Source organism: Python bivittatus, unplaced genomic scaffold (genome assembly GCF_059951505.1).
Source record: "Python bivittatus isolate LINGU-HERP-01145 unplaced genomic scaffold, Pbiv_v1 ctg000020_np1212, whole genome shotgun sequence".
Taxonomy (NCBI): Eukaryota; Metazoa; Chordata; class Lepidosauria; order Squamata; family Pythonidae; genus Python; species Python bivittatus.
In genome coordinates, this window is record NW_028277030.1 from 59951475 (window position 1) to 59976202 (window position 24728).

The window sequence follows — 24728 nt, forward strand, 5'->3', positions numbered from 1 at the left end:
TTCCACAGTATGGCCGGCGACATTAGCTAGCGCTCGCTCAATGCTTTTCTCTGTAACGGGAACACACGGAATACAAGGAACCGAACCGCATCGCCTGCACGCTTGCCTACTCCGCACTTCTTGCCTTCCATTTCCCTCCTTCCCCTACCCCGAAGGACCCTAACAACCCGCCACCCTTTCTGCAACCGCTCGCTGGTATATATATCTATATATATGAGCGCGCGCACACACACACGCATGTATGTATCTTCTCTTATAACTTAATATAAGATTACTGCCCCATCCAAGGTAAAACCTGCTTGGGACGGGCTGAGACACCAAGAAGGCGCCGCGGCCCTGCCTAGAAGCAACAGTCATACCAGCTGTAGCTGGTGTAGGTGAGGAGGGCGGCGGCGGCGGCAGCAGCAATTTGGTCGGGGGGTGTCTGTCGTTTAATTTCTGTGGTTGTTGGTTTTGCGGAGTTGTCTCACCATGATGGAGGAGAACGGTGCACACTTCTTCGAAGGGACTGAGAAGCTACTGGAGGTGTGGTTCGCCTGGCAACAGCCCTCGCCGCAGGAGCCGCACCAGAGCAAGGGGTCCGGCGACCTCCGCACCATTCCCAGGTAGGTTAGGAGGCGGCAGGGGAGCCGGTGGGAACGGGGTCGGGAGGGCGGAACATGGAGGGGCTAGTGCGGGAACATGCTCGGCCGGTGGTGGCGCGCATGCCCTGGCAATCGGCCGTCACGCCGCACCGCTGGGCGGGAAGCGAGCGAAGCTAATGGCCGGGGAAGGGGGGCGGGCATGGCGGCTGCTCCATTCAGGACGGCGTTACGTTGCGCGAGGCGAGGGAGGGACAGGGCCCGCCTGCTCCAAAGGGAGGGAGGGACTTTCACCGGGGCGGCCTTGCTGGTGGGGGCGGGGAGCCAGCCGGACCCCTCAGTAACGGCCGCTAACGTTCCTCTGGCGCGTGCAGGCCTAACCTTGGCGTGCGGCGGCTGCTGGCAGGCCTTTTAAGTTCCCAGTAGGCCGGAGCTATGAGGGAAAGTTAAGCAGAAGGGTAATTCACGGTGGGAAGGACGAAGTTGTGACCTTGCTAGGGCGGGACGTAACCTTTAGTACCTGTCCTTTTAAATTAAAGCAGGCTTCTGCGATTGCGGGTCGTCGCCTTTTTTTTTTTTTCCGGAATATCTTTAATACCGGAGCACGCCAGGCTTTCCCGAGTGGCTCACCCGCTTCATCTTCAGCTGCGCGTCCGTTAGTAACGGGGTGTGCGCATAAGGCTGCCCTCTGGAGAAGGGGGTGATTGAGCCTGCGGGGAAAGTCCGGGGCCACCGCAATTCTCGCAGTGTTAATGGTCAGAATATTGCTTGTCTGTATAAACGTTCGAAGAGCGCTTTTCCCACCAAGTTAACCAACACAAGTGGTGGGCAGGGCATGCATGGACGTGTCTGCACCAGCATCATCTTTAAGGGTGGATTCTGGTGCTTGGCTTGTAGATTCACAAAGAAACTGAACTACCCGTGTCTTTTCTGGTGAAACCGGCTCCAGCTTAGTTTTCTGATTCCTTTTGTCGAAGTGATGAAGAAGCAGAGGGGTTTCCTCTACTGTCTTCCAAGTACAGTAAAAATTTTGCAGGCTGTTTGTGAAGCTTGCAAGGATGTTTTTATAGACACTTAGTTTTCTTTTTTTGTTTGTTTGTTTTTTTGCTCCTTATAGGGTAGTTCCCATGAGAAGAGCATGAATATAGGCAATGGCTGGGGGTGGGAGGTTTATTTATGCATTTGCTCTTCTGGAATGCAGGCAATGCAATGGGGTAGAGAGAGGCCCCGCCTATCTTTAAGAAAAATGGTTGGAATTGAGTTAAATAGGCTTCAGGCTCAAACTCCAGATGAAAAAGTCTCTCCTCCATTAATGAGATCAAGCCAGTGAAATTGCAGTGTTACTTTAAGGGTTGGGTCTGGGGCTGTCATCTAGTGGGCATTTCAGGAATGTGGAGGAGGCGCCAACTCCACCAATAGTAGTGGGGGAAGGGTTGCATTCTCTGCAGCCTTAAATATACATTTACTTGCATTTTCCTTGCAATGCATGTATAAAATAATAGTTTGAATCAGCTTCAATACAATGTAGACATTTGAAAATTGCAGTGCCTAGCCTTTATGCATATTTGGATGAGCTACATTTAGAGAGAATAATTAAAGGTGAAATTGGAACAATGTACCTTTTCTATTTAGTTTTTATTCTTATTCTCTTGTAATAATATACTGCTACTGTGCTAAAAACACCAAAGAAATAATGGGTAGCATGAATATTGCATAGGAAAAACTGCCTTGTAGAAATTGATGTCCGTTCTGAATTCTATGTAACTTTATGAATTTGTAATTCTTGTTAGCAAAGAGTAGTGAGCATAGGGGCTACCCTGCCAATAAATGACCTAGGTGGAGTGCTCCTGCAGTAATTATTGCACTTCTGATCTTTTCTGAGATCAGAAAAAGTCAATTTAGAAGGCCATATCAAATCACATTGGGTAAGAGTTTCATAATGAATGGATTTGCCTATGTGCAAAAATATAAACAGTAATAAGTGGGTTTGTATATTTTTGGCTTATAACTATATTATGGCTATAGATACCAAATATGTAGTAGCATTATTTGGTTTTATGTGACAGTTTTACACTGTTTGCAGTAATCTGTTACTGATTTAATGAGTTGGTAATATATCTAGTACAAATTAATTTTAACTAAATCAGTTGTTTCACCTGAAATGACAAACTGGCTTGTGATCTGTCCTGTTCATATTTATAATGCTAAATCTACAAATAGCAAAATATATGAAACTGCATAGTTATAGGTACTTAGACTGGATATCTAATGTTTATATTCTGTCTTTCCTCCATAATATTCATATTATGGTACACATGTTTTCTCCTTGTCTAAGTTTGTCCTTGAAATTGTTTTTTATGTGGTAAGAAGCTAGGCTGAGAAAGTTATTGGCTGAATATTACCTATTATCTTGATTGTACAATATGGAATGTTAAATACCAATGTGTCCATTCAATTGTTCTGGTAAGTATTTAACTATTATAAGTACATATAACTAATATTAACATCCATTTCCTTATTTTTCTGTAGATGGCAGCTATGTGTTTCCCTATAAACAATCATTCACGAAGTACATAAACACCTAGTGTTATTCTGATAGTTTCAATACATACTTCAAATGCTACTATAGAAATTACTTAAGTTTATGATGGGCCACAGACCCAGATTACATAAAAGAAATTTATATAATATAAAATACAGTATAGTATATGCAGTAAAAGGCCTGTACTCATGCTTAGTCTACTGTCAACAGTACATGAATTTTATGGGCTACAATTGTAAACTTTGTGACAGCAAGAGTTTTCGTGGAATCTATATCTGCCAAAAGAAGCTGTACATAGAATTTGTTTGTCCAACTTGGAAATGGGCTAAGAAGAGGTATTAGTAGCTCATTACAAATGTCTTGGTAAAAATTACAGTAAAGCAGAACATGATCATATGATTCAGTACTCCTGTCTTTATAAGGACAAAGCTTTCCAGCACATGGGATTTTGCAGTATTTACTTTCCAACACTGCTGACTGTAAGATATTAAACTGCAGTAGTGTGAAGGCCCTCTGAAATACATCATTTGTAAGTTGATCCAAATATAACACTAGCTTGAAATAAAACTTACTGTGGCCCAATTGAGCTCTGAGTGACATCTTACTGTATTTTGTTTGTATATCTATGTTGAGAATCCCAATAGAAGAGAATATATGTAGCTCAGAGTTGAACTGTGGAGTCCTTGGTGTTCTCTGAGCTTGGTTTGCTTGCAGACATTTCATTACCCAACTAGGTAACACTGCCCTGATGATATTACATCACAGTACTGAGGATGTTACCTAGTTGGGTAATGAAATGTCTGCAAGCAAACAACCAAGCTCGGCACCAAGGACTCCATATTGAGAATCCTTTGAGAATTTCAATTGCTTGATCTTGTCCCTGGGCATCCACACGTCTTTTGAATTACTAAGGAAATGTTATTCTGTATAAATCATGCAAAACATGGCTAATCTTAAGTGGATTTAGTACATACAATACTTGGTTCCAAACTTATGTGTATTTATAAAACAAAACAAACTATAACTTCCAATAAGTCAAGACAAAAATAATAAGGTAAAAATAAAACTCTTAACTAGAACATTTTGGTTTTTGATATTTTCCTGAATCCATGAAGGAGGGAGTCAGTTTGATCTCTATTGGGTGACTGTTCCACAGCACTGTCACTGCCGTTGAACAGCAGCACCTTCTGGTTTTAACTCCCTTTACTTCCTGGAAGTGTGAAAGTCAGGGCAGTTTTTATCTGGATAATCTAACCAGAAAGGCCAGTTCAGGTTGGAGTAAGCAATCTTACAGGTACCCAAATGCCAAGCCATAAAAGGATGTATAGGTCAAAACCATTTTAAATCATGCCCAGAAATCAATTAGTAGCCAGCCCAAGATTGATAGGACAGATGTAACATGCGGAAATGTGTCCTAAAATATTTCTGATGTTTCTGTGATAAGAACTATGTCAAAGCAAAAATGCTCTACTCCAGTCCTGAATTGCTCAGTCCTTATTTTGATCCAAGGTTCAACCATGAAATTATTTCTACTAAGCATAAGTTGAAGTGACTCCTCTCTGTTCTTCCTTCCTCTGGGTGAGAACCAGAGGTGGATCTGGTGGGGGGGAAGGGTGCATGGGATTGTGGCCTCTCCTGACCAGTGGGAGCAGCAGGAGAGAGGTGTCCTTGGATATGAATGGGTGTGAGTGGGCCGATTCCTTGCTCTGGGTGAGAGTCGGAGGAGGAATTGATGAGGGTGAATGGGGAAGAGAGCCTCTGCCTGCTGGTGGGAGCAGCAGGGGAGGGGTGCCTTGTAGTTTGTGTGTTGTGGTGGAGTGAGGAGTAGGCTTCTGGGTACCCTGTTGGCTGTGAGTTGGTAAAGCTAAAGTGCCTCAGGGTGCCCCGCTTCCTCTCCCAAAGATGTCTGGTGAGGACAGTAGGGTTTCCAGCTCTGGGAATTGAGGGCCTTGGATATGGGGATGGGACTACCTTCCGGGTAATGGAGGCAGGGCAAAATATTATGGTGGTGACAGGCATAGGGAGATTTGACAGGAGACCGGCAGGCTGCTGTTGGGAACCATGGAACCACTGTCCTATAACAGTTCCATGTTCCAGCTCCTCGATCTCAGCCCTGATGCCTTGTCAGTGGACCTTCAGCAGCCACAGCCTCCAGTTGCTGCTACTGAATGCCAGATCAGTTTGCGAATCACCAAGACCTGGCTGGGTTCTGAAGGGGGGGGGGGGTTGCCCTATCTGAAATTTGCCCAGCTGGGTTTCGAGTGTGGCATCAACTGCGTCTGGGGTGTGGGTGTGGTGATTAATAGCTTATGGCTTTCAGGGGCCCTGCCCCATAGATTCCCAGTTGTGAGACCCTGTTTTTTAAGTTAGGCTCTAGGGATCAGTTGGGATTGCTGCTGTTGTACCAACCTACCTCTGCATAGCAACCTCCGTGCCTGAGCTCCTTGACACCATTTCCGGGTTGGCAGTGGAGTTCCCCAGACTTATAGTTCTGAGGGACTTTAATCTGCCTTCCCTGGGAATGGGATCTGAGGTGGCTCAGGAGTTCATGGCTTCCATGACAGCTGTGGCCTATCCCAGGTCATCCAGAGCCCAACTCAAGACAGTGGTCATGCTCCGGATTTGCTGTTCCTGTCAGAGCAGTGGCAGCGTTACCTGAAATAGGGGGAGCTTTTGGTGTCCCATTTGTCATGGTCAGACCACACCCTGATTTCTGTGTGGTTCTCTTGTGCCACTACCTACTGCAGGGTGCTTGGACCCATTAGATTGGTCCGCCCCCAGCAACTGATGGACCCTGACCAGTTTCAGAGGGAGTTGGGAGTCATCCCTGTTGATCTGCTGCACAGTCCATCTGAGGCCCTGGTTGCCACTTGGAATACAGGGGCAGCTGAGGCCTTGGATTGGATCACACTCATGCGACCTCTCTCCTCTTGGGGATCCCAACATTCCCCATGGTTGATGGAGGAGCTGAGGGAGATGAAATGGGAGAAGAGACATCTACAACATCACTGGCACTCAACAAAGGACAAACTGAATCAAACACAGATTAGAGCTGCTATTAAGGCCTACCTCATGGCAGTAAGGGCAGCGAAGCACCAGTATTTCTCCACCCTTATTACATCTGCAGATTGTCAACCTGCAGCCCTGTTTCAGGTGACACGGGCTCTCCTGGTAAGGGGGGGTGCGGCAAACCTCTTAAAGGGGAGCGCAGAGGAATTTGCGCAGTACCTGTCGGATAAAGACACTTGGATTCATTCCCAATTGAACACTGGCCTTGTCGCAGGTCCAGAGGAGATGCCTGGGGAGGAGTCTTGCCTGGTTATCTGGGAATGGTTTGAACCTGTTGGACCTGAGGAAGTTGACAAGGTCCTCAGGACTATGAGCTTGGTGATAGAGAAGGTAGTTGCACAACAGCTTCAGAGGACCCTGGAGGAAGCAGATTATCTGGATCTCAGTCAGGATTCAGACCTGGTTATGGGATGGAAACAGCATTGGTCGTGCTTTTGGATGACCCCTGTCGTGGGCAGGATGGGAGTAGTGCATCCATCCTTGCTGTACTTGACCTCTCAGTGGGTTTCGATACCATCGACCATGGTATCCTGGATCAGCTTAGAGGATTGGGGGTGGACGGCATGGTACCATGCTGGTTCACTTTCTTCCTTTGGGGTTGATTCCAGTCGGTGATGATTGGGGAGAAGTCCCGCCCTTGGCCCCTAATATGGGGTGCCACAAGGATTGGTGCTTTCTCCTCTCCTTTTATCATCTACATGAGACCACTGGGTGAGCTCATCCATCACCATGGGGTGAAATATCAGTATGCTGATAATTATATATCTCCACTCCTGGCGAATTAAGTGATGCCGTGAGCATCTTATCATGTTGTCTGGAGGCTGAGAGTGTCTGGATGGGGAACAACAGGCTTCAGCTGAACCCTGGCAAAACTGAGTGGCTATGATTTTGGGAGCCCAGTAGTTCCAGGGCTATGCCATCTTTGATCCTAGATGGGGTTGCGCTAGTCACATCCAGATTGGACTACTGCAATGTACTCTGCATGGGGCTGCCCTTGAAGAATATCCAGAAGCTTCAGCTGGTTCAGAATGCAGTGGCGCAGGCAGTTATGTGTGCTCCAAGAACAGTGCATGTTATACCTCTGCTCTGTGAGCTGCATTGGTTGCCAATTTGCTTCCAGGTCCAGTTCAAGGTGCTGGTTTTAACCTTTAAAGCCCTTCATGGCATGGGACTGGGCTATTTGAGGGGCTCCTTGTCTCCAGTTACATCAGCACGCTCTGTCAGATCTCGCAGAGAAGGCATGCTGTGGCTACCATCGGCTAGGAACCTGGATTTGGCAGGTCCCAGGAGATGTACCTTCTCTGCTGTGGCACTCACCTTATGGAACATCCTTCCTCCTGAGATTAGATTAGTGCCATTTCTTTTGCTATTCTGAAAGGCCCTCAAAACCTGGTTATGTGATTAGACCTGGGGCTCCCAGGGAACTGGAGACCTGCTTAGATGGCTTCATTGCTAAGGGGGACATTTTTATTCTCCCTTCCCCTATGGTTTATATTTTTGGTTTTTTTCAGTATTTATTAATGTGGTTTTTATATTTCTTTTGTTTTTATCTGTCTTTTTATTTGGTTGTTGTACGCCACCCAGAGTCGCTTCAGTGAGATGGATAGCTATATAAATTTGCTTAATAAATAAGTAGCATTGCTATTTCCATAATTGCTGAGTAACAAGCATCCCTCTCATTTGATATTATAAATAGATGTCTTTCAAACTTTAAGAGATGCACAATAGATCCACCCAATCTTGGTTAGACATAATGTATGCATTTTTCCTTATATTCTATGGTTAGGAAACTTATGGCCCTCTAGGGTGGCAAGTGGTGAACACTGATTTGTAGCTGGACAACAGTGAAATGGCTATGATTTTGCATCCCTGGGCAGCTTGATATCAATCCAGTACCTTGCCACATAATTCATTTTCCCCTCATTTTATTTAAGAGCCTGGTAAGGATTGTGAATTGCCTAGTCTGAAAAATTAGGTGTTATTCCTATCTGTTTTCTGAGGAAACTTAAGAAGGGCATGATATCTTGTTGTTTTTGCAAGCCCCAACAGTGAAGCTAGAATGTGCTTCGAGGTCACTTAGGGTTACTAACAGACAGTTATGTACACCCTTCTCCTGTAAGATTTTAGTGACTGCAAACATAAGCTATTAAGTCAGCCAAAATTGTGTAGACCTTTAAACAGTACTGTTCCTCCTGCCAAGAAAATGTAGATAAGGATGTTAGCTGCCATTTCCTATGGGTTGGTCATTAGAGGAGCATAAGAGTATGCAAAACATTTTATGCACAGACAAAACCCGAATAGCCAAAATATTATGTGATTCAATTCAGCCAGACCATGATCCATCTGGAACAGTCAGCTGAACTTAGAGCCACAGTGTGCTTGTTTCATGCATTAAACAAAATATATTTTCTGGTTTGTGCACACCTCTAGAAGAGTAGGGTGAGCTTAATAAAGGAAGGAAATATACAGGCCTGTGCAATAACAACTTTGTGGTCTTTAGTACAATAGAGCTCTCTCACTTTCCTGTATATAACCACTGGGAAGCATGGAAGTGCTCTGTACTTTTTACTCCTGCAAAACAAGATAGTCAAGTATTAGTATTCTGTCTGACAACATAGTTTATCCTCAGTTCCGCCTTAAAATTATGATAAAGGCATTTGGCTTGCTGTGAAATATGACAGGCTTGGTATGCCTGCATGGAATGGTGGCTGGGGGTTTGAAAGTATTCAAAAGACCTGTATAGTTTTTTTCATCTAATTCTGAGGAAATAAGAATTATTCCAGATAATCTGGGATATTGAATAATACCCCTTTTTAAATTATACTTTCTTTCCTTGTAGAAAGTTTAGATCAGCTTTATCTCAGAATCAGAATGCTGTAAACCTGTTTAGTATGAACTAGCTTTTTTCAAGTGTTAAGATAAATGGGCATGTGGTTTCTATGAAAGTAATTGGCAAAGTTAAGCTAATATTGGAGTTTTGTTTTTTGGATAGCTCTGTTCCTGCAATTGTATATTGTTTGAACAGTATGGTCTAACTAGTACAGTGTCACAATATACTTGATCAAATTATCCAAAGATAGTTAAGAATAATATGTGATTATCTGAGCACTGTAGTGTCTATATATTAGAATTTAGTAAATGTGAATATAATTCTAAATTGTGGTTAGTGACACATTTTTCTCAGTCCTTTGAGGTCCTGAACTATGGTGGTAACATCCAGTCCTATAACATAGTTTAGATTTGCTACCAGTGCCTAAAGCTTTGACACCTGAAAGCTACACATGTCTTATACTAATAGGATAGGGCATTAGGCAAGGTCAAAACCAGGCATGAAACTTGGTTTATTGGAAATCTCACAGTATTTCAGCATGCCAATTGCAGGAGAATAAAATGGCTTCTAAGAAGTTGGTTACATAAACTACCAAGAATCCATAAAATTCAAATAAGTTCACAAATTCAAATAGTAATTTCTGATTTTCCACATGTTGTCATTGTCCAGTATAATTTTTTTATTTAGTTGTTCTTAAACATAGACTCCTCAGTAAATAATGGGATTGATAATTATATTACTATTGGATTAAGCTAAATCTATAGATGTACGATCGTTTGCACATTCTGTTAAGTTTCCTTTTTTTGGTATTGGAATGTAGATTGACCTCTCGTGATTCAGTACATAATGCCCTCTTCTTATTTAAAAACTATGATGTTCACTTAGTATTGGCTTTATTGTATTTCCTTTGACAGGTTTGAGTGGGACAAACTTCTGGAAAATGTGCATTGTTTGATCATAAGTGTGACAAAAACTGACAAGCAGGAAGCTTATGTACTCAGGTATGTAAATAAAATTATTGGTCTTGTTTTTAATGTATTAAAGTTTTACAGAAAAAAAAACTTAATTCATTTGCTATAAAAGCATAAAGTGGTATGCAATGTAAAATGTGGTCCCACTGTATTTTCCTGATATATTTTTAGGTTAATTGTTATCTGATGTAGAGAGGGGAATTAGAAATCTTATTTGAAGCAAGTTCAAATGAGTACTATTTTGGTAGTAAGAAGTTTTTACTAGATGGTGATATTTGATTAAATCAAAGGTTCAATAACACAATAAATAACAAAATTAAATCAAACTTTTACTAAAATTTTAGTTAAAATGTGTAAATTTATCAAGATGACGGATAAGTACCATTAATTTTCTTTTACATTTAGTTTGGGATGGGAATGAAAGCACTGAGCAAGCATCTTCAAAATCTATTCCAGGGGAATTTTTGAAGGATTTATGAGTGGCTACATGTAAAAATGGGATAAGAGAAAGTGCCCTAATACAAGCAGTGATGATTGGATTTTCACCTATTAAATTTCGTATCTAAAGAGTATTAAATCTATTTCTTGGATATTAACCTTGATCGTTCACTCATAATAGATTGGGGTATTTTCTTTTCCTGGAGAATTAGGGAGAAATGAAATATGTGTAATAAATTACTTTCATGCTAAATCAAAACTAGATTTACTATTTTAGTTCAACTAAGTTTCAAACAAAGAATTTTAATCTTACAAGGTAACTATTTGGCATTTATATTGAAATAAACAATAATCCTATATATATTTACTCAAAAATAAGAACCACTTTTTAGTAGTCCTCATTTTCATATTAGTACGCTTAGCATATTATTTGAAGAACAAGTTTAAAGAATGGCCATTAGAAGGGGTCAGATTAGAATAAGAGCAGATGCTTGCTTTTAGGTCTTCCAAGGTAGATCAAAATTTACTAAGAAACACTTTTAACAATTCATAAGCAATGAAAACCCTATATGGTCATTATGTGAAGATGGCAGTCCCCTCAATACTGAAATTCAAGTTTTATTTAAGAGCTATCCATAGTATACAAAACTATTCTCATTCTCTAATGTTATAGATCATCACATAGTTATGCTACATGTTTTAAATTAATAAAAACTGGTCTTTAAAATGCTTTATATTTTCCAAAGTGATATTTTCTGTTTTTGTGGACAACTTATTCCCTTGTCAGTTTTCAATTTACGGCCATTGGACAGTACAAATGCCTGAAAGGGTAGAAGACCATTTAAAACACATCACTAAAGTAACTTGATGGATCCAGATGGTTTTTTGGATATGCTTTAGCATTTTCCCATCTCATCTGCAATACTGTTGAAGTCCCATTCATATCAGTGGAGACAATGAAGAATACTTTTCTTGTTTTGTATCTGCACGGAAAAATCAGCACTGCATTTCCTTCACTCAACATGGCAGGGAGCAGAACAGTAGTTCACTTAGAAATTTGTGGCATTCTTCATGGGTCATTTCAGTCTAATACCAATATTGGGGCAGGTCATTGAGTTGTAATATCAGCATTGCTTGTTCTAGCCTATGGATCTCAGGATATGAAGAGAATGAGATGAGGAGTACCAGCCATTCAACTCTTGGCCTTCCTGATTAACTAGCTAGGATGTGATTGCTCCCACTGTGTTGATTAATACTTCCGTGTTGGTGGGAAATGTTCCCCTGCCTCAAGCAGGTAGTTATAAGAGCACTATTGAAGAGATCTTCTCTTGGTATGGTAGACTATGCCCTTTTAAGCAGGCTGAATTCTTCTGGGAAAGTGGCTGGAAAGGATTAGCATTGCAGTTTCTGATACATCTGGGTAATACTGATTATATCTATTTTAAAAAGTTTTTGGCAAGGATATACTGAGGTTATATGGTTGCCTTGAAGGATAACCTGTGCTGGAAATGGGTATAGGTTATTGGACTGGGGATTACAACTCAGGTACTTTCCCTGAACTTCTGTGTAACTTCCAGTAGCATTTAACACTGTATTTATCTCAGCTTTCTGATAGTATTGTGTCTCAGGGGCCTTCAGGCTTTTTTGTCAGAAAAATGTCCAAAAATGTGGTGCTGGGGAACTACTAACCAATATACAGTGTTCCACAGGTTTTCATTTTGTCCTGCATGTTGTTTCATCAACATCTACATGAAAGTTGAGGGGAGGGTGGGGTGGGGGATTCATATAGAGATTTAAAGTAGGACTGTTATCTTTATCATCCTTTCTAAAGAACAGTTTCATTAAATCCTGACTGAATTCAGTAGTGATCTAAATGAGGAACAGTACAATGAGCAATGCAATATAAACAGTATTAAGTTTTTTGTCTCAATCCTCCAGTCCTTGAGGATTGAGGTTCAACCTGTTCTGGGGAAGTTTGGTGACAGTGAAGTTCTGTGCTGGTTGCCAGATGATAACCAATATAATTTAAGGGATTTACAGTGAGATTTTAAATTCTATAGAGTTTACAACTTGATTATTTCAGAAACGGCTTTTTTTGTTACAAACTTGTCTGACCAGTAAGAAGTACAGGAATATGCCCTTTTGAAAGTATAGGCAGTCCTCACTTAACGACCACAATTGGGACCAGAATTTAGGTCGCTAAGCAATGCAGTCATTAAGCAAATTATCACATGACTGCTTCCCTTAGTGACCACAATCCTGGCAGTCCCAGTTGCTGTCATTAAGTGAATGCCCTGGTAGTTAGGCGAGGCAACTTCCTGCAGACTTCCCACAATCAAGTCAGTGGGGAAGCCAGCAGGAGGTTGCAAGCCCCAGGTGCTGCCAGGTGGGAGGGGGTGCGTGAGGCTGCGCTGGACGGTCGGTGGGGGTGCAGTGCAATGCACAAGGGCCTCAGAACCACTTGGATTTTCAGCCCCAGAGCAGAGAGGATTCTGAAGCCTCTACTTGGGGGCTAAAAATCCTCTGTGGCCGAAAATCCTGCTTGGATTTTGGCACACAGCTTTTTCAGTCAGCCCCCAGAGACAAGAAGGAATCCTCTTGGCAGGCGGCAGCGGCTTGCAATTGCCAAGTGCCCCGCGATCATGTGATCGCCATTTTCAATCTTCCCTGCAGGCAGGGAAGATTGCAAGCTGCTGCCACATGCCAAGAGGACTCCCTCTCATCTCTGGGGACTGGCTGAAAAAGCTCCATGCCAAAATCCTGCTTGGGTTTCGTCGTGGAGCTTTTTCAGCCAGCCAGCCCCCAGGGACAAGAGGGAATGCTGAGAGGAAGGTTGAAAAAAAGGCTGCTTTTGGCTCTTTTCCCCTTCTTCCCAGCGCAAAGCCCTCTCTGGAGCTCCTGGGCACAGCCTCCATCAGTGTTCTTATTTTTTGGAAATGGGAATGGAAATGAATTTTCAGTAGCAAGTTACAATAGGAGAAAATGTTCTTCTCCATGTTATATGACGTAGTCCCATCATGTAAATAGAATCACTTCATGTAGAAAAAAATTCAGAAAAAAATTGCTTTCTTAATTGTTGGTTATATGTAGTGGTATAGGTCCTTTTCAAAATTATATGGGGTTTTTCCTAAAAACACCACATTTATACCTTGTGGACAAATACTTAATGATCATTTTTTTCAAACTGCATCAGTATCTGCACAGACAATTAAATAAGACTTCCATTTCAGTATATTATAATGTTCTCTGTGTCAATGCTTTATTAAAATATTAATATATCAAATTAATATTTGATTTTAAAATATTAAATTCAATATTAAATGTTAATTTTAAAATTAATATTAAATGTTAATGTATGATATTACATATTAAATATTTTGAAAGAATATTAACATCACTGTGAGTGCAATATACCCATATCTCAATTTGAGTTCTTTGAATATATGCTGTATTCTCCGAATATTTAAAATATTCATGCAGTTTGAGGTTTGTTAGTGATACCTATTCATGTATCTTGTAGCATGTGCTGAAAACAATTATTATATATTCTAGGAATGAAGTAAATTTGGTGTTTCCATGAATAAATGCATGAAAAAGAAGTGAAAGATGTCAGAACTGGGTAACATGCAGAAAGAGGAACTTACTGTTAAATATTACTGTTCAACTATCCACAGCACCTTGATCAATTATTAATTGATACTAGGTTCACATGCTGATGGTTAAACAAATTAAGAATATGATAGAATTACAGAACCGAAGGTTGAAATCAGTTTATTATTTGTTGTAATACCTGATGCAGTGTGAATAAATGAAAACAGTAGTGCAACATTTATTTGTTACAGCTCCTTCAGAAGACATTAGCCTTATATCACAACTAGTACCATATCTTTACTACAGAATAAGCCAAATTGCTAGCATAATAGCAAGCAGGTAATTGGCTTTTCAACAATCTGTTGCAATATTTTAAACCAACATTTTAGTGTAATTGTGTGAGATATTCTTAAGAGAAAGAATTCTAACTTAATAAAGGAGGGTTTAAGAGCTGTAGAAAATGCCATCTTAGAGAAATAATTTCAAACTGGAAAATAGGTTAGGGGTGCTAGTCTTCCCATATGTCACAATCTTTTTTCCTCTTTTTTATGCCTCTTTTTAAAAACTTGATATTCGTTATCATGATGTAGTGCTTTGTCCATCATATCTGTGTTTATAGAGGTATCTTTCAAAACCAGCTATATCTAAGAAAGAATTTCATTTTATTTAATGTGTACCTCTGAAGAACTTAAAGTGAATTACATGGGTCATCCCTAATTTTATCTCATTAACAGCCTTACCAGATAGGTTTAGATGAATTAATTAATAGCCCAAGTTATCCAAAAAGTTCCATGGTTGAATGAGGATTCAAACTTGGGTTTAATGCTCTAACCATTATTCTGCATTGACTAATATTTACTTCAATACCTGTATTTCGAAGTCTCTTTTAATGTGTTAGGACACATTTCCCTAACTCAGTATCATATATAAGATTCTCACCTCTCTAATCAGAGTAGCCCATTTGGGGGCGGAGAGGTCAAGAGGGGCAAATGATTAAAACAGTGTTGCTACAGCGTAATGCAGTTTTTCCCTTTTGTATGTGTATTGTGATGCGTGCATGTATAAAAGGGGCAGAGCTTGTATGAGAACAGCACTGTGCTGCTTTTGTCATTTTGATGAAAGCATCAAAGCCTGCAGAAACTTTTCTCTAGAAAAAAGCAAAAGAATGTTTCATGTTGCACCACTTATACAAACAGTAGTTGTGCAAGAAATCTTCTATTTGATTTAAAGCCCAGTATGAGATGAGATCTCTCACACCTACAGAATTCTCAAACAGAAGTCTGTGTTGACAAAGCCAACATTTTGTCTCTAATTCCTAATTGCCTAAAGCAGAGTAAGAAAGGACAATTTTAAAGGACTGTTATCAAATAGATTCTGAATTTCCAAAATCATTCAGATATAAAATAATTATATCATTGTATTTTTCAGTGAGAGTAGCATGTTTGTCTCCAAGAGACGTTTCATTTTGAAGACATGTGGTACCACCCTCTTACTGCAGGCACTGGTTCCCCTGTTAGAGCTTGCTAGAGAATACTGTGGGTTTGACTCAATTCAGGTAAGAAAACAAAAAATTTCCTGAGAAGTCTTCATCATTGTTAATGATCAATTACTGTATATATTAGATGATATATTGACATTATGTGTGTGTGTGTGTGTGTGTGTGTATGAGAGTATTAAATGCTAGGCAGTGCTTCTAGAAATTCATTATTGTACAATATGTAAGAAGCATTTTTCAGATTAATTCCCCTCAGCTAATATTTCTGGGATTGTTACCTCTCATTCATAGTCAGTCTTCCTTGCACAGCACATTACCCTGCTCTCCGCCCTTGCAGTGTTCCGCTTCTCATGAATAGGTATCTTGAGGTTACTGGAGATGCAGCCTTTGTCAGTGGTCAAAAGTTTATGCAGGAACATACTTAAACACTTATCAGGGATACCTTCTGGGATCTTGGATTGGCAAGTATCTCACACTAAATGACACAAAGCCCACAAAAATTCCTGCTTTTAGGATGACATACAGTACAAAATCACTGATTGGTAATGCTAATAATTTTATTGGTGACAAATGACTGATTTGCCCAATATCTTTTTGAAAGCTTTTAAACTTATTTTATCCCATCTCTGGCTTATAAACTATGTGCTTCCGCAGTATGGCTTTAGACTAATAATGCCTGTCCAAAGGTTGCCTGAGATAGCTTCTCTTCATGAAGATGGAGTAGAGGGATTCAGATTTTTTGACTGGCTTGAGGTGGGGGCAGAGGGAAGAGATTATAACATCCTCTTGAAGATAGGCTGAATTAGGTAATTACTGCTGCAAACCTGTAAGACATAATAAGATACCAACTTCTAAGTGGCAGCATAGACTAATTCGATAATCCATATTCATGATAAAGATGAAATAAGAGTACTGGTTAAATAGGCTGGCTTTAAATGATTCCAGCTTAAGGTAGGAGACACTTAGCTGATGCCATTGGAAGCTTCAATATGAGGCTTGCAAAATGGTCAAGAGGAGAAGGAAGGATCTACAAGCACTCCCTTAAGCTAATTGGCATGTATTTTACTACAGTTCTTGATTCTTCTTTTCCATATTCCTCCTGAAACTCTAGGCATATTGGCAATACAGTACAATAAATGCTTTAAGAACACTGTTCACATCCAAGTGTACTGTTACATACTTCTTGACTCAAAAAAATCAACTGAAAAAATGCTAGTAATATTCAGTGTGTTCTTAAATATCAGTTCTGTTCTACATTATACAAATGTCATGAACAAATCCATTTGCAAGCTTCATAATAAAATAGATTACCCTTGTTTGAAGCAAAAATAAATAAATAAGCTATTGCATTTGAAGAATTGTTTACCATACCAAGTATGCATAACCATCCCATCCATCTGTCTTCTCTGTTTTTAAGCAAAGATAAACCAAGGTTGTGTCAAAGATGAAAATAGTATATAGTTGAAAAAATGTGTGCAGTTGAGAATAAACTATATTCTAAAGATGCTGCTTTTTAATATTTATATTACATACTGGTATCTTTTATGTAGCAAATTTGATTGTGCATGAATTTCTAAGGGATTACTGCATTCATGTGTTTAAAGTATAGATGCATGACTACATATGTATACTATGCTAAAACCTTGTAGATAATTTTTTACATTAAGGGTGAAACTGAGGAAAACATATTTATTTTATTTGAACTCTTGGTTCCCCTCAGAGCTTCTTCTATTCACGTAAGAATTTCATGAAGCCTTCCCACCAAGAGTACCCACATAGGAATTTCCAGGAAGAAGTAGAGTTCCTTAATGAAATATTTCCAAGTAAGTAAACGTATTCATATCTCTTCAGTATGTACTTGTAAATAAAAACTGGCTATTCAGAATGCTTATGCACAGGAGACTCTTCAAATTAGCCATTGTAATGTTATGGTTTCAATCTAAATTGACTGAAAGATATATCGAGTAAAAATAATAAAGCAGAAGGTTGCTCTGTCAAGTACGGCATTTTAATTTAACTTTTCCAAAACAATTATCCAAAAAATTTTACTTGGGCAGCAATGATGCAATGTTATTGCTATAACAAATTAACTTACAATGAAAATGTCATTTGTAACTGAAGCATAATCATTTGATACACAGTCAGACCTTGCTAATATGCTAATATTTGTGGAGCATGCATTTTGTTAAAGTAGATTCTTCTTAGTATAGAAAAGTAGAAATGTGCAGTATTTGGATCTGAAGTGGAAAAGGTGCTTTGGATGCAACATGAGTATATCTGCTGTACCTGTTGGTTCCATAAAGAAGCTGGGTTCACATAAAAAACACTTATTTATGTTAAGGAGACTGTGATAAGAGTGCATTGCCTTGTTAACTCAAAGACCTATTTTCCTGGGATGTGTGGTGTGGAAGAGTGAACTCACCACCCAGATTGAGTAGGCATTTCTTTTCCCTTCTGGGATCCAGAGTTTTGGTGCTTTTGGTGCAGAGGGTTAAAACAGCCTCACCCTCTCCTTAATGGGAACCAAAAGCAAGCATGGGTGTGGGTGTGTCAGTGGAGTCAAGCCGAGAAGACAGCAGAGACTCTGGGAAAGAGAAACCTCCAACCCAAAGATAAGCACCTCAGCAACAGTCTCCAGACCGCAAAAGAAAAAGCAATTCTTGGAGCTGCAAGAACAGCTGAGAGGCAGAGCTGAGAGACATGGGAGGAAAAGAACCTGAGTCTGCAAACCCAAGCAAGCCCATTGCGTGCAGCAGCCCAAGTGCAGAGCTCCCCAAAGTAGCTCCAGAAATAGAAAACTGGGAATGCTTGGTAGGAGAGAAAAGCCCATTCTCAGGTCTATAGAGGAGTGAAAAGGATTTTCACATGCAAATGGACTGAGATTGGCTACAAGAGCTGAAGACCTGGGAGAAGAGGAAAGATTTAAAGGGCTAAGGAATAGTTAAGATAGGAAAACATAGTGCTACAAACTATAGAGATAGGACCATAGACATAGAAATTCATAGATTAAATAAGATAGAAATAGTTGTAAATGTATAGTAATAGGAAGATAGTAGAATAAGATAGGTAGGAAAATAGAAACAAGCATAGAATTAGCATTAACTTTAGAAGTAAAGGGTCAGAGTATAATGTTGTACAATGAAACAGTTTTTGTGGGAAAAACAAATGCAGTCTTTGTGTCTGTGTTCTGTACCATATTAAGAAAAACCCTAACGTGGCTTCTAACAGGTATGGCTGTATTCCCTTCTCCACAACATACTGCAGTAGTAAATAGCTGGGATAACACTCTTAATGAGGAAGGCATAGTGGCGAATATCTAAAAGCAGAAAATAATGCATTAAAAGCATTTATTAGTACAAACAGCTGTACCATGTGTTCTGTATGAATAATAGGATGGGATATGGGCCTATACTTTCATAGAGTCAGATTCACTCTGAAATTAAAAATAAGGGAAAGATGGTCATTCTTTTTGTAAGACCTCTTTTCACCTTTTACCTTGCATAGATGGAGCAGCATACTGCATGGGCCGTATGAATTCTGACTGCTGGTAAGTTTGTTTCTATCAGTGTAACATTTGGGGCAGTATAAATCTGATATACCAAGTTAGATTTTTTTTTTCTGAAATGCATTTTTTAAAACAGGTATTTGTACACTCTGGATTTCCCAGAGAGTCGAGTAATCAATCAGCCAGATCAAACATTGGAAATTCTGATGAGCGAGCTTGATCCAGCAGTTATGGACCAGTTCTACATGAAAGATGGTGTTACTGCAAATGATGTCACTCGTGTAAGTCTTGATTATGATAATTAAGATAGATTAATTCAGGGAATAATGAATAGAGCTTTTTGTTCTAAACAGCCATTCATTTGCAGGTGTTTCTAGCAAGCCAGGCTCTTGACTTCTAAAGAATTATGTGTAAAGTAGCACTAATTTATTTTAGTTCTGAGTAAAGGTTGAAGAAGCAGTAAAATCCTTTGGAAAGCTGATACCATCTGCCTATCAGCTCCATACAGATAGATTTGCATAGTCTAAATTTGAGTGCACCCCAGATGATTGGTTCATTTAACATGCTAAATTACTTGCTTAACTATAATTCATTGGCTAAACCATATTTGTGTGGTTTTTTGTGGGGGGGGATTGTGCCTTTAAATCAGCCTTGATTCCTAGCAACTGCCTGGATAAGTTTTCTTGGTAAGATTTTGGAAGTGGTTTGCCCTTGCCTCCTTCTAGGGCTGAGAAAGAGTGACTGTCCGTCACCCAGCTGGCTTTGTGCCTGAGGCAGGACTAGGATTACCAGTCTTTCAGTTTCTAGTCTGGTACCTTAACCACTACACCAAACTGCTCTCTAAGCCATAGTTTTACTTAAACTAAATAAATCAGTTGAATTAAAGCAGTGGATGAGCCCACTCTTCTAATTAAATAGTGCTCTTATTTCAGCTCCACACTATCAAAACTGGTATTTTTTAAAGCATTAGTTTCCAATTCAGTTAAATTTTTAAAAACCTTTTTTGGTAAAGGAAAGTGCAGAAGTGGTGCTAAATTCCCTAACATAGCTGTGGGGCAGTTAAGCCTTCATGTCAGATGAACCTTCAGTTACTGTTGTTTTAGCTTTGACAAGAGTTACATCTATTATTGTAGAAAAGACCTTGACTGGCTTTTTATCGCCTAGTTAACAACTGAACCGTCACCTTTTCTTCAGCCTCCACTGCCATATGTGTTTTATGTAAACGTGATTTACACAATTCAAAATTAATAAAATGCATACAAGAGAAAGCAGTGTTCAGTGCTTAACTGACAATGTTAGCTGAAACAAACCATGTTTAATAATCAAATACTTCTAATAGTTAAATATCTAAAATATTTGATTCTTTATTAAATTCCTATACCACCCAGTTCTCAGCGACTCTGGGTGTTTCACAAGTAAAAAAACAAAATAACAAAAACATGTAACAATTTTTAAAAAGGAGCAAAAAGATGGCAAAACTGGGCAATAACAAAAAACATACACACAATCCCAAAAGGGGCTTCAACCACCCTAGCCAAAAGCCTGGGCAAAGAACCAGATTTTCAGGGCCCTGTGAAACATCAGTAGGGTGGGAGCCACCTGAGTCTTAGGGGGCACCTCATATCTTTAAGGAAGGAAAAGTACCATGATGTGGATGAAAAGTAACTGTATTAGACATAACATGAATCTCCTGAAATAATATTCATCAATATGAATCTTTATTTTATAGGTGAGTGGAATTCGTGACCTGATACCAGGTTCTGTCATTGATGCTACAATGTTCAATCCTTGTGGGTATTCAATGAATGGGATGAAAACAGATGTGAGCATCATATTTTTTGCTATATTCCATCGAGTATTTGCATAAACAGTGTTACTACATTGAAATGACTAATATAGATAATTTAATTTTCTCCCCTCCAGGGAACTTACTGGACTATTCACATCACTCCAGAACCAGAGTTCTCGTACGTTAGTTTTGAAACAAACATAAGTCAGACATCCTACGATGACCTAATTAGGAAGGTCATAGACATTTTTAAGCCAGGAAAATTTGTGACAACTCTCTTTGTTAATCAGGTAAAACATCTCTTACTTTGGGAACATGGGACAGATCCTATAGATGTGTGTTTCAAAAACTAAGTTACATAATTCTCATTGTATTTAGAACCATCAGGGTATAATTTTGAAATACAAATCATACCCAGTCCCCATCCTTTCCAGAAGTAAACAAATAACTGAACTTGTAATAGTTAATAAGGGGAATCACCCCTCCTTCCATTGACTAAAGCCTTTATCAATAAGGGAAAGTAGTTGAATTTCATTGTAACAGACTTACTTGGCATAAGCTTTCATGGCTATAGCCACCTCATTTAATACAATCCTTATAAATTTATACTATGGTAAATGTTATGCGACCTCTAGAAATTCAGATGCGCAAACTTTGAAGCATATGCATTCTCAAGCAGTGCACATATCCTTAAGATAAATGGTTTATGGAAATAGCAGTATTCTGTAGCATAGTACCTAAGGTTGCTTCCACCATAACCAGTTTCTCAGAAATCAACAATAGCTGCCAAATCACTGCATTCTAAAGTAGTAGTAGTTGCTAATTTTAAAATTACTTAATGTAATTTTCTGGTTTTGAATCAATCTTGTAAAACCATGAGTTGCTGATTTGCAGAACTGCCTGCTTCTTTATGCAACAGATTTGTGAAAGGGTTCATCTCAGTTTTACATATCCAGAAGATTGCTGCTTCAAGTGTACATATCCTTATATTTTACTTGTTTATTGATCTGGTTGGTCTGTCTCAGGAAAACAAAGCCTTTTGTGTACATGTTTTCTAACTGATACATTCTGTATTTTTTGGAAGCCAGGGGACATGCTCAGTTTTAATTGAGTTCTTAATAGGGTTAATCCCTTGGATACATTATTTTGTACTGCTGTTCCTGGTTTCTATAATTCCTGTGTCTAATTGTTAAATTATGTTAATTTCATTTTAAACTTGTGCTTTTTATCTTGGCCTCCAATTCACCATTGTGGAAATAACTCACATCCTTTCAGATTGGACCTATTTGCTGCTCTAACTCTAATTTTTTTCTTCTACATGAATTTATCAATCCCAGATTTTTCTAAGACGTTTATCTTCTTTATTCCTACACATTCATTCTCTTGTTTTCTTTCAAATAACTATACCTACCAACTGTGGTTCTTGTCACCCAGCTCACAAACTGAGCTCTTATACATGACAGTACATGCCATAATAATGTTTAAGGTGCCAGAACACACTGTTGTATAGTTGAACATAGTTAATTCTGCAAGTTGTAATATTCCGAAGCTAATTTTAAGTGCATGATTAGTTCTCTCTAAGATTTTAGTACTTTTCCTTTCTTCTAGAGCTCAAAATGTCGCACCGTGTTTTCTTCAGCCCAGAAGATTGAAGGTTTTAAGCGTCTAGATCGCCAGATTGCCCAGTTTAATGACTACAACTTCGTTTTTACCAGTTTTGCCAAGAATAAGCAGCAAAGTTGATTAAGAGGAATGAAGAAGAAAAAGCGCAAAAATATACCCAATAGAGGTGGTGGTGGTTGCTTTCTAGTAAATGATACAAGGGGCCATATTTTTCATATCCACCTCGTAGTTGCAGAAAGCCCTAGATGTAATCATAGTATAATTTTCAATTGTATGCATTATTATAACAGAGTTTTAGATATATTGCATGAACACTCTCTTCTGTGTTTAGATATTCTATTTCACTTTTGCTGTGAAACTGAAGCGCATGTAGAAACATTTTACTGTATGAGACTCTACAACATTTATAAAAACAACTCAAATAGGATTACATGCAGCATAGTTTTTCTTCAAGTATCACCAAAAATTCCCCACAGACAAGGATTTCGTCCTCATTAGAATTTCCCTTAGACTTACTTAACTAAAAGAGTTAGTTGCCTAAATTTTTTTTCATTTGTATGCTGTAACGTAATTTTAAAACAATTCTTGAATGTGTGGCTTCTAATTGACACGTATTTTGCAACAACTCAATGACGGATTAAAACTCACAGTTTAAGATGTTGAAACTGGTAGAACGAAACTGGTTACACTTAACAGGATATTTTCACTTAAAAAATATTGAATAATTTTTATCACATTGGGTCTGCATACAATTCTACAAAGAATTGAAGTGGCAATATGCTGTGGTTAGCACATTAACTTTTCACCTATGGGTGAAAATGAGTTTGTATATTTGTCAACAAGTTAATTTGATGGTCTTTTAATTTTAGGCAAAACCCATTCTTGCTCCATGTATTTTGTTCAAAGGCAACCCATAGCAATTGGTGGAAGTTGTTAGACATCTGTTTAAGTGTATAAACAAATTGTGACTGTTATGGACACAACGGGCTCCAGGCTTTTCATGGACTTTAGATAGTTTTGGCATCTAGGAAACTAATCTGTAAGGAGCTTGGTGCGCTTTAATGGTAACTTAGCAGAGAAATCTGGTAAATAACGGTGGAATGTGACTCCAAACTACTGCACAAGACAGCTGCCGTTTCTTACTGTGAAATATGCTGGCTCAAATGTTAACTTTATATTAATTCAAACACAGGCCCTTCCACACTGTGATGTCCTGTAACAGCAATGCATGTGATGTTTAAGCTAAATTTAGCAATATTGTGACTTCATCTGTGTTTCTTCCTAATTAATATGCAGTTCTTTTTTACATGGTGTAGAAGGCACTGGGTGATTTTGCTGCAGTAAGCAAATACGGGGAGCCTAGATACAGTCATGTAAAACACTTATATGTAGTACATTAGTAACAAAATAGACATGGATATTGTTTCATGGATATTAAATGCAAGTTTCTAAAAGAGCATGTTCAGTCATTTGAAATGCTATGGGATTTTAGCTGTTGAGACCAGCAAGTCTGTTACAGATGTGACATTCTAGTCCTTGGCTATGTTTTTGATTATCTGAATATGAATGTTTTGCTCCTTTTATATTTATAAAGGAAACTTTTTTTTTTTGTGTTTCTATGTTATTAAACCTGCTTGGTTGGAAATCAAGCAGTTGGAACATCTTTTTTTTTCCCTACCAAAATCAATAAATGTTGTTTCTGTGTAGCACCTAATGGTTCATGGTGCTTTTAATTTTTAAGGGCCAATTTTTCAAACGCTTTTTGTAATGAGTGCTCCAAGTAAGTGAATGGCACTCTTTGACTTGAGGTCTGTTAGACTGCAGATTCCTTTAAGTAATACTGAAAATGCAGAGTTAAACATGAGCCTTGGATAGAAAGAAAGCAGTTCAATGGATCTTCATGAATAGTAGGCTGAACAAAAGGGGAGGGGGATATGTTTGGTGTTTAAAACTTATCTGGTGTTAGACATGGATCATTAAAATGTACAAGGATATATCTGTACCAGAAATCATAATGCTTCAATAAAAGTTTGCTTTCTAAGCTGTTGCAAATAGTAAAAATGCTACTACCCTGACTTAGATATTTCTAGTCGGCGTTCATAGCAACCAAGCTTTGATATGAATCAACAAATGTTGCCTGTATCACCTCAATAGTCTCTGTGTGCTACTGAATGTCAAGGTGATCCAAGAAGATTAAACCTACTGGAGATGCTAATCTTGTTAATCAAACTAGAACTCTGTTTCTATTCAATGAAAACGTAATGATTAAGAATTAAAGTTGATATAAAAATCTA

At 39.0% G+C, this 24728-nt stretch overlaps 1 protein-coding gene across 1 annotated transcript; it reads left to right on the top strand.

Annotated features, from left to right (window-relative positions):
* Nucleotides 1–24728, top strand: AMD1 (adenosylmethionine decarboxylase 1). The gene is made up of 9 exons (XM_007426581.4): nt 1–605; nt 9937–10023; nt 15451–15577; nt 17238–17340; nt 19022–19064; nt 19159–19303; nt 20752–20844; nt 20946–21101; nt 22420–24728. Exons 1-9 carry the CDS (start codon nt 472–474, stop codon nt 22552–22554), a joined length of 1023 nt encoding a protein of 340 aa, XP_007426643.1. The 5' UTR covers nt 1–471; the 3' UTR covers nt 22555–24728.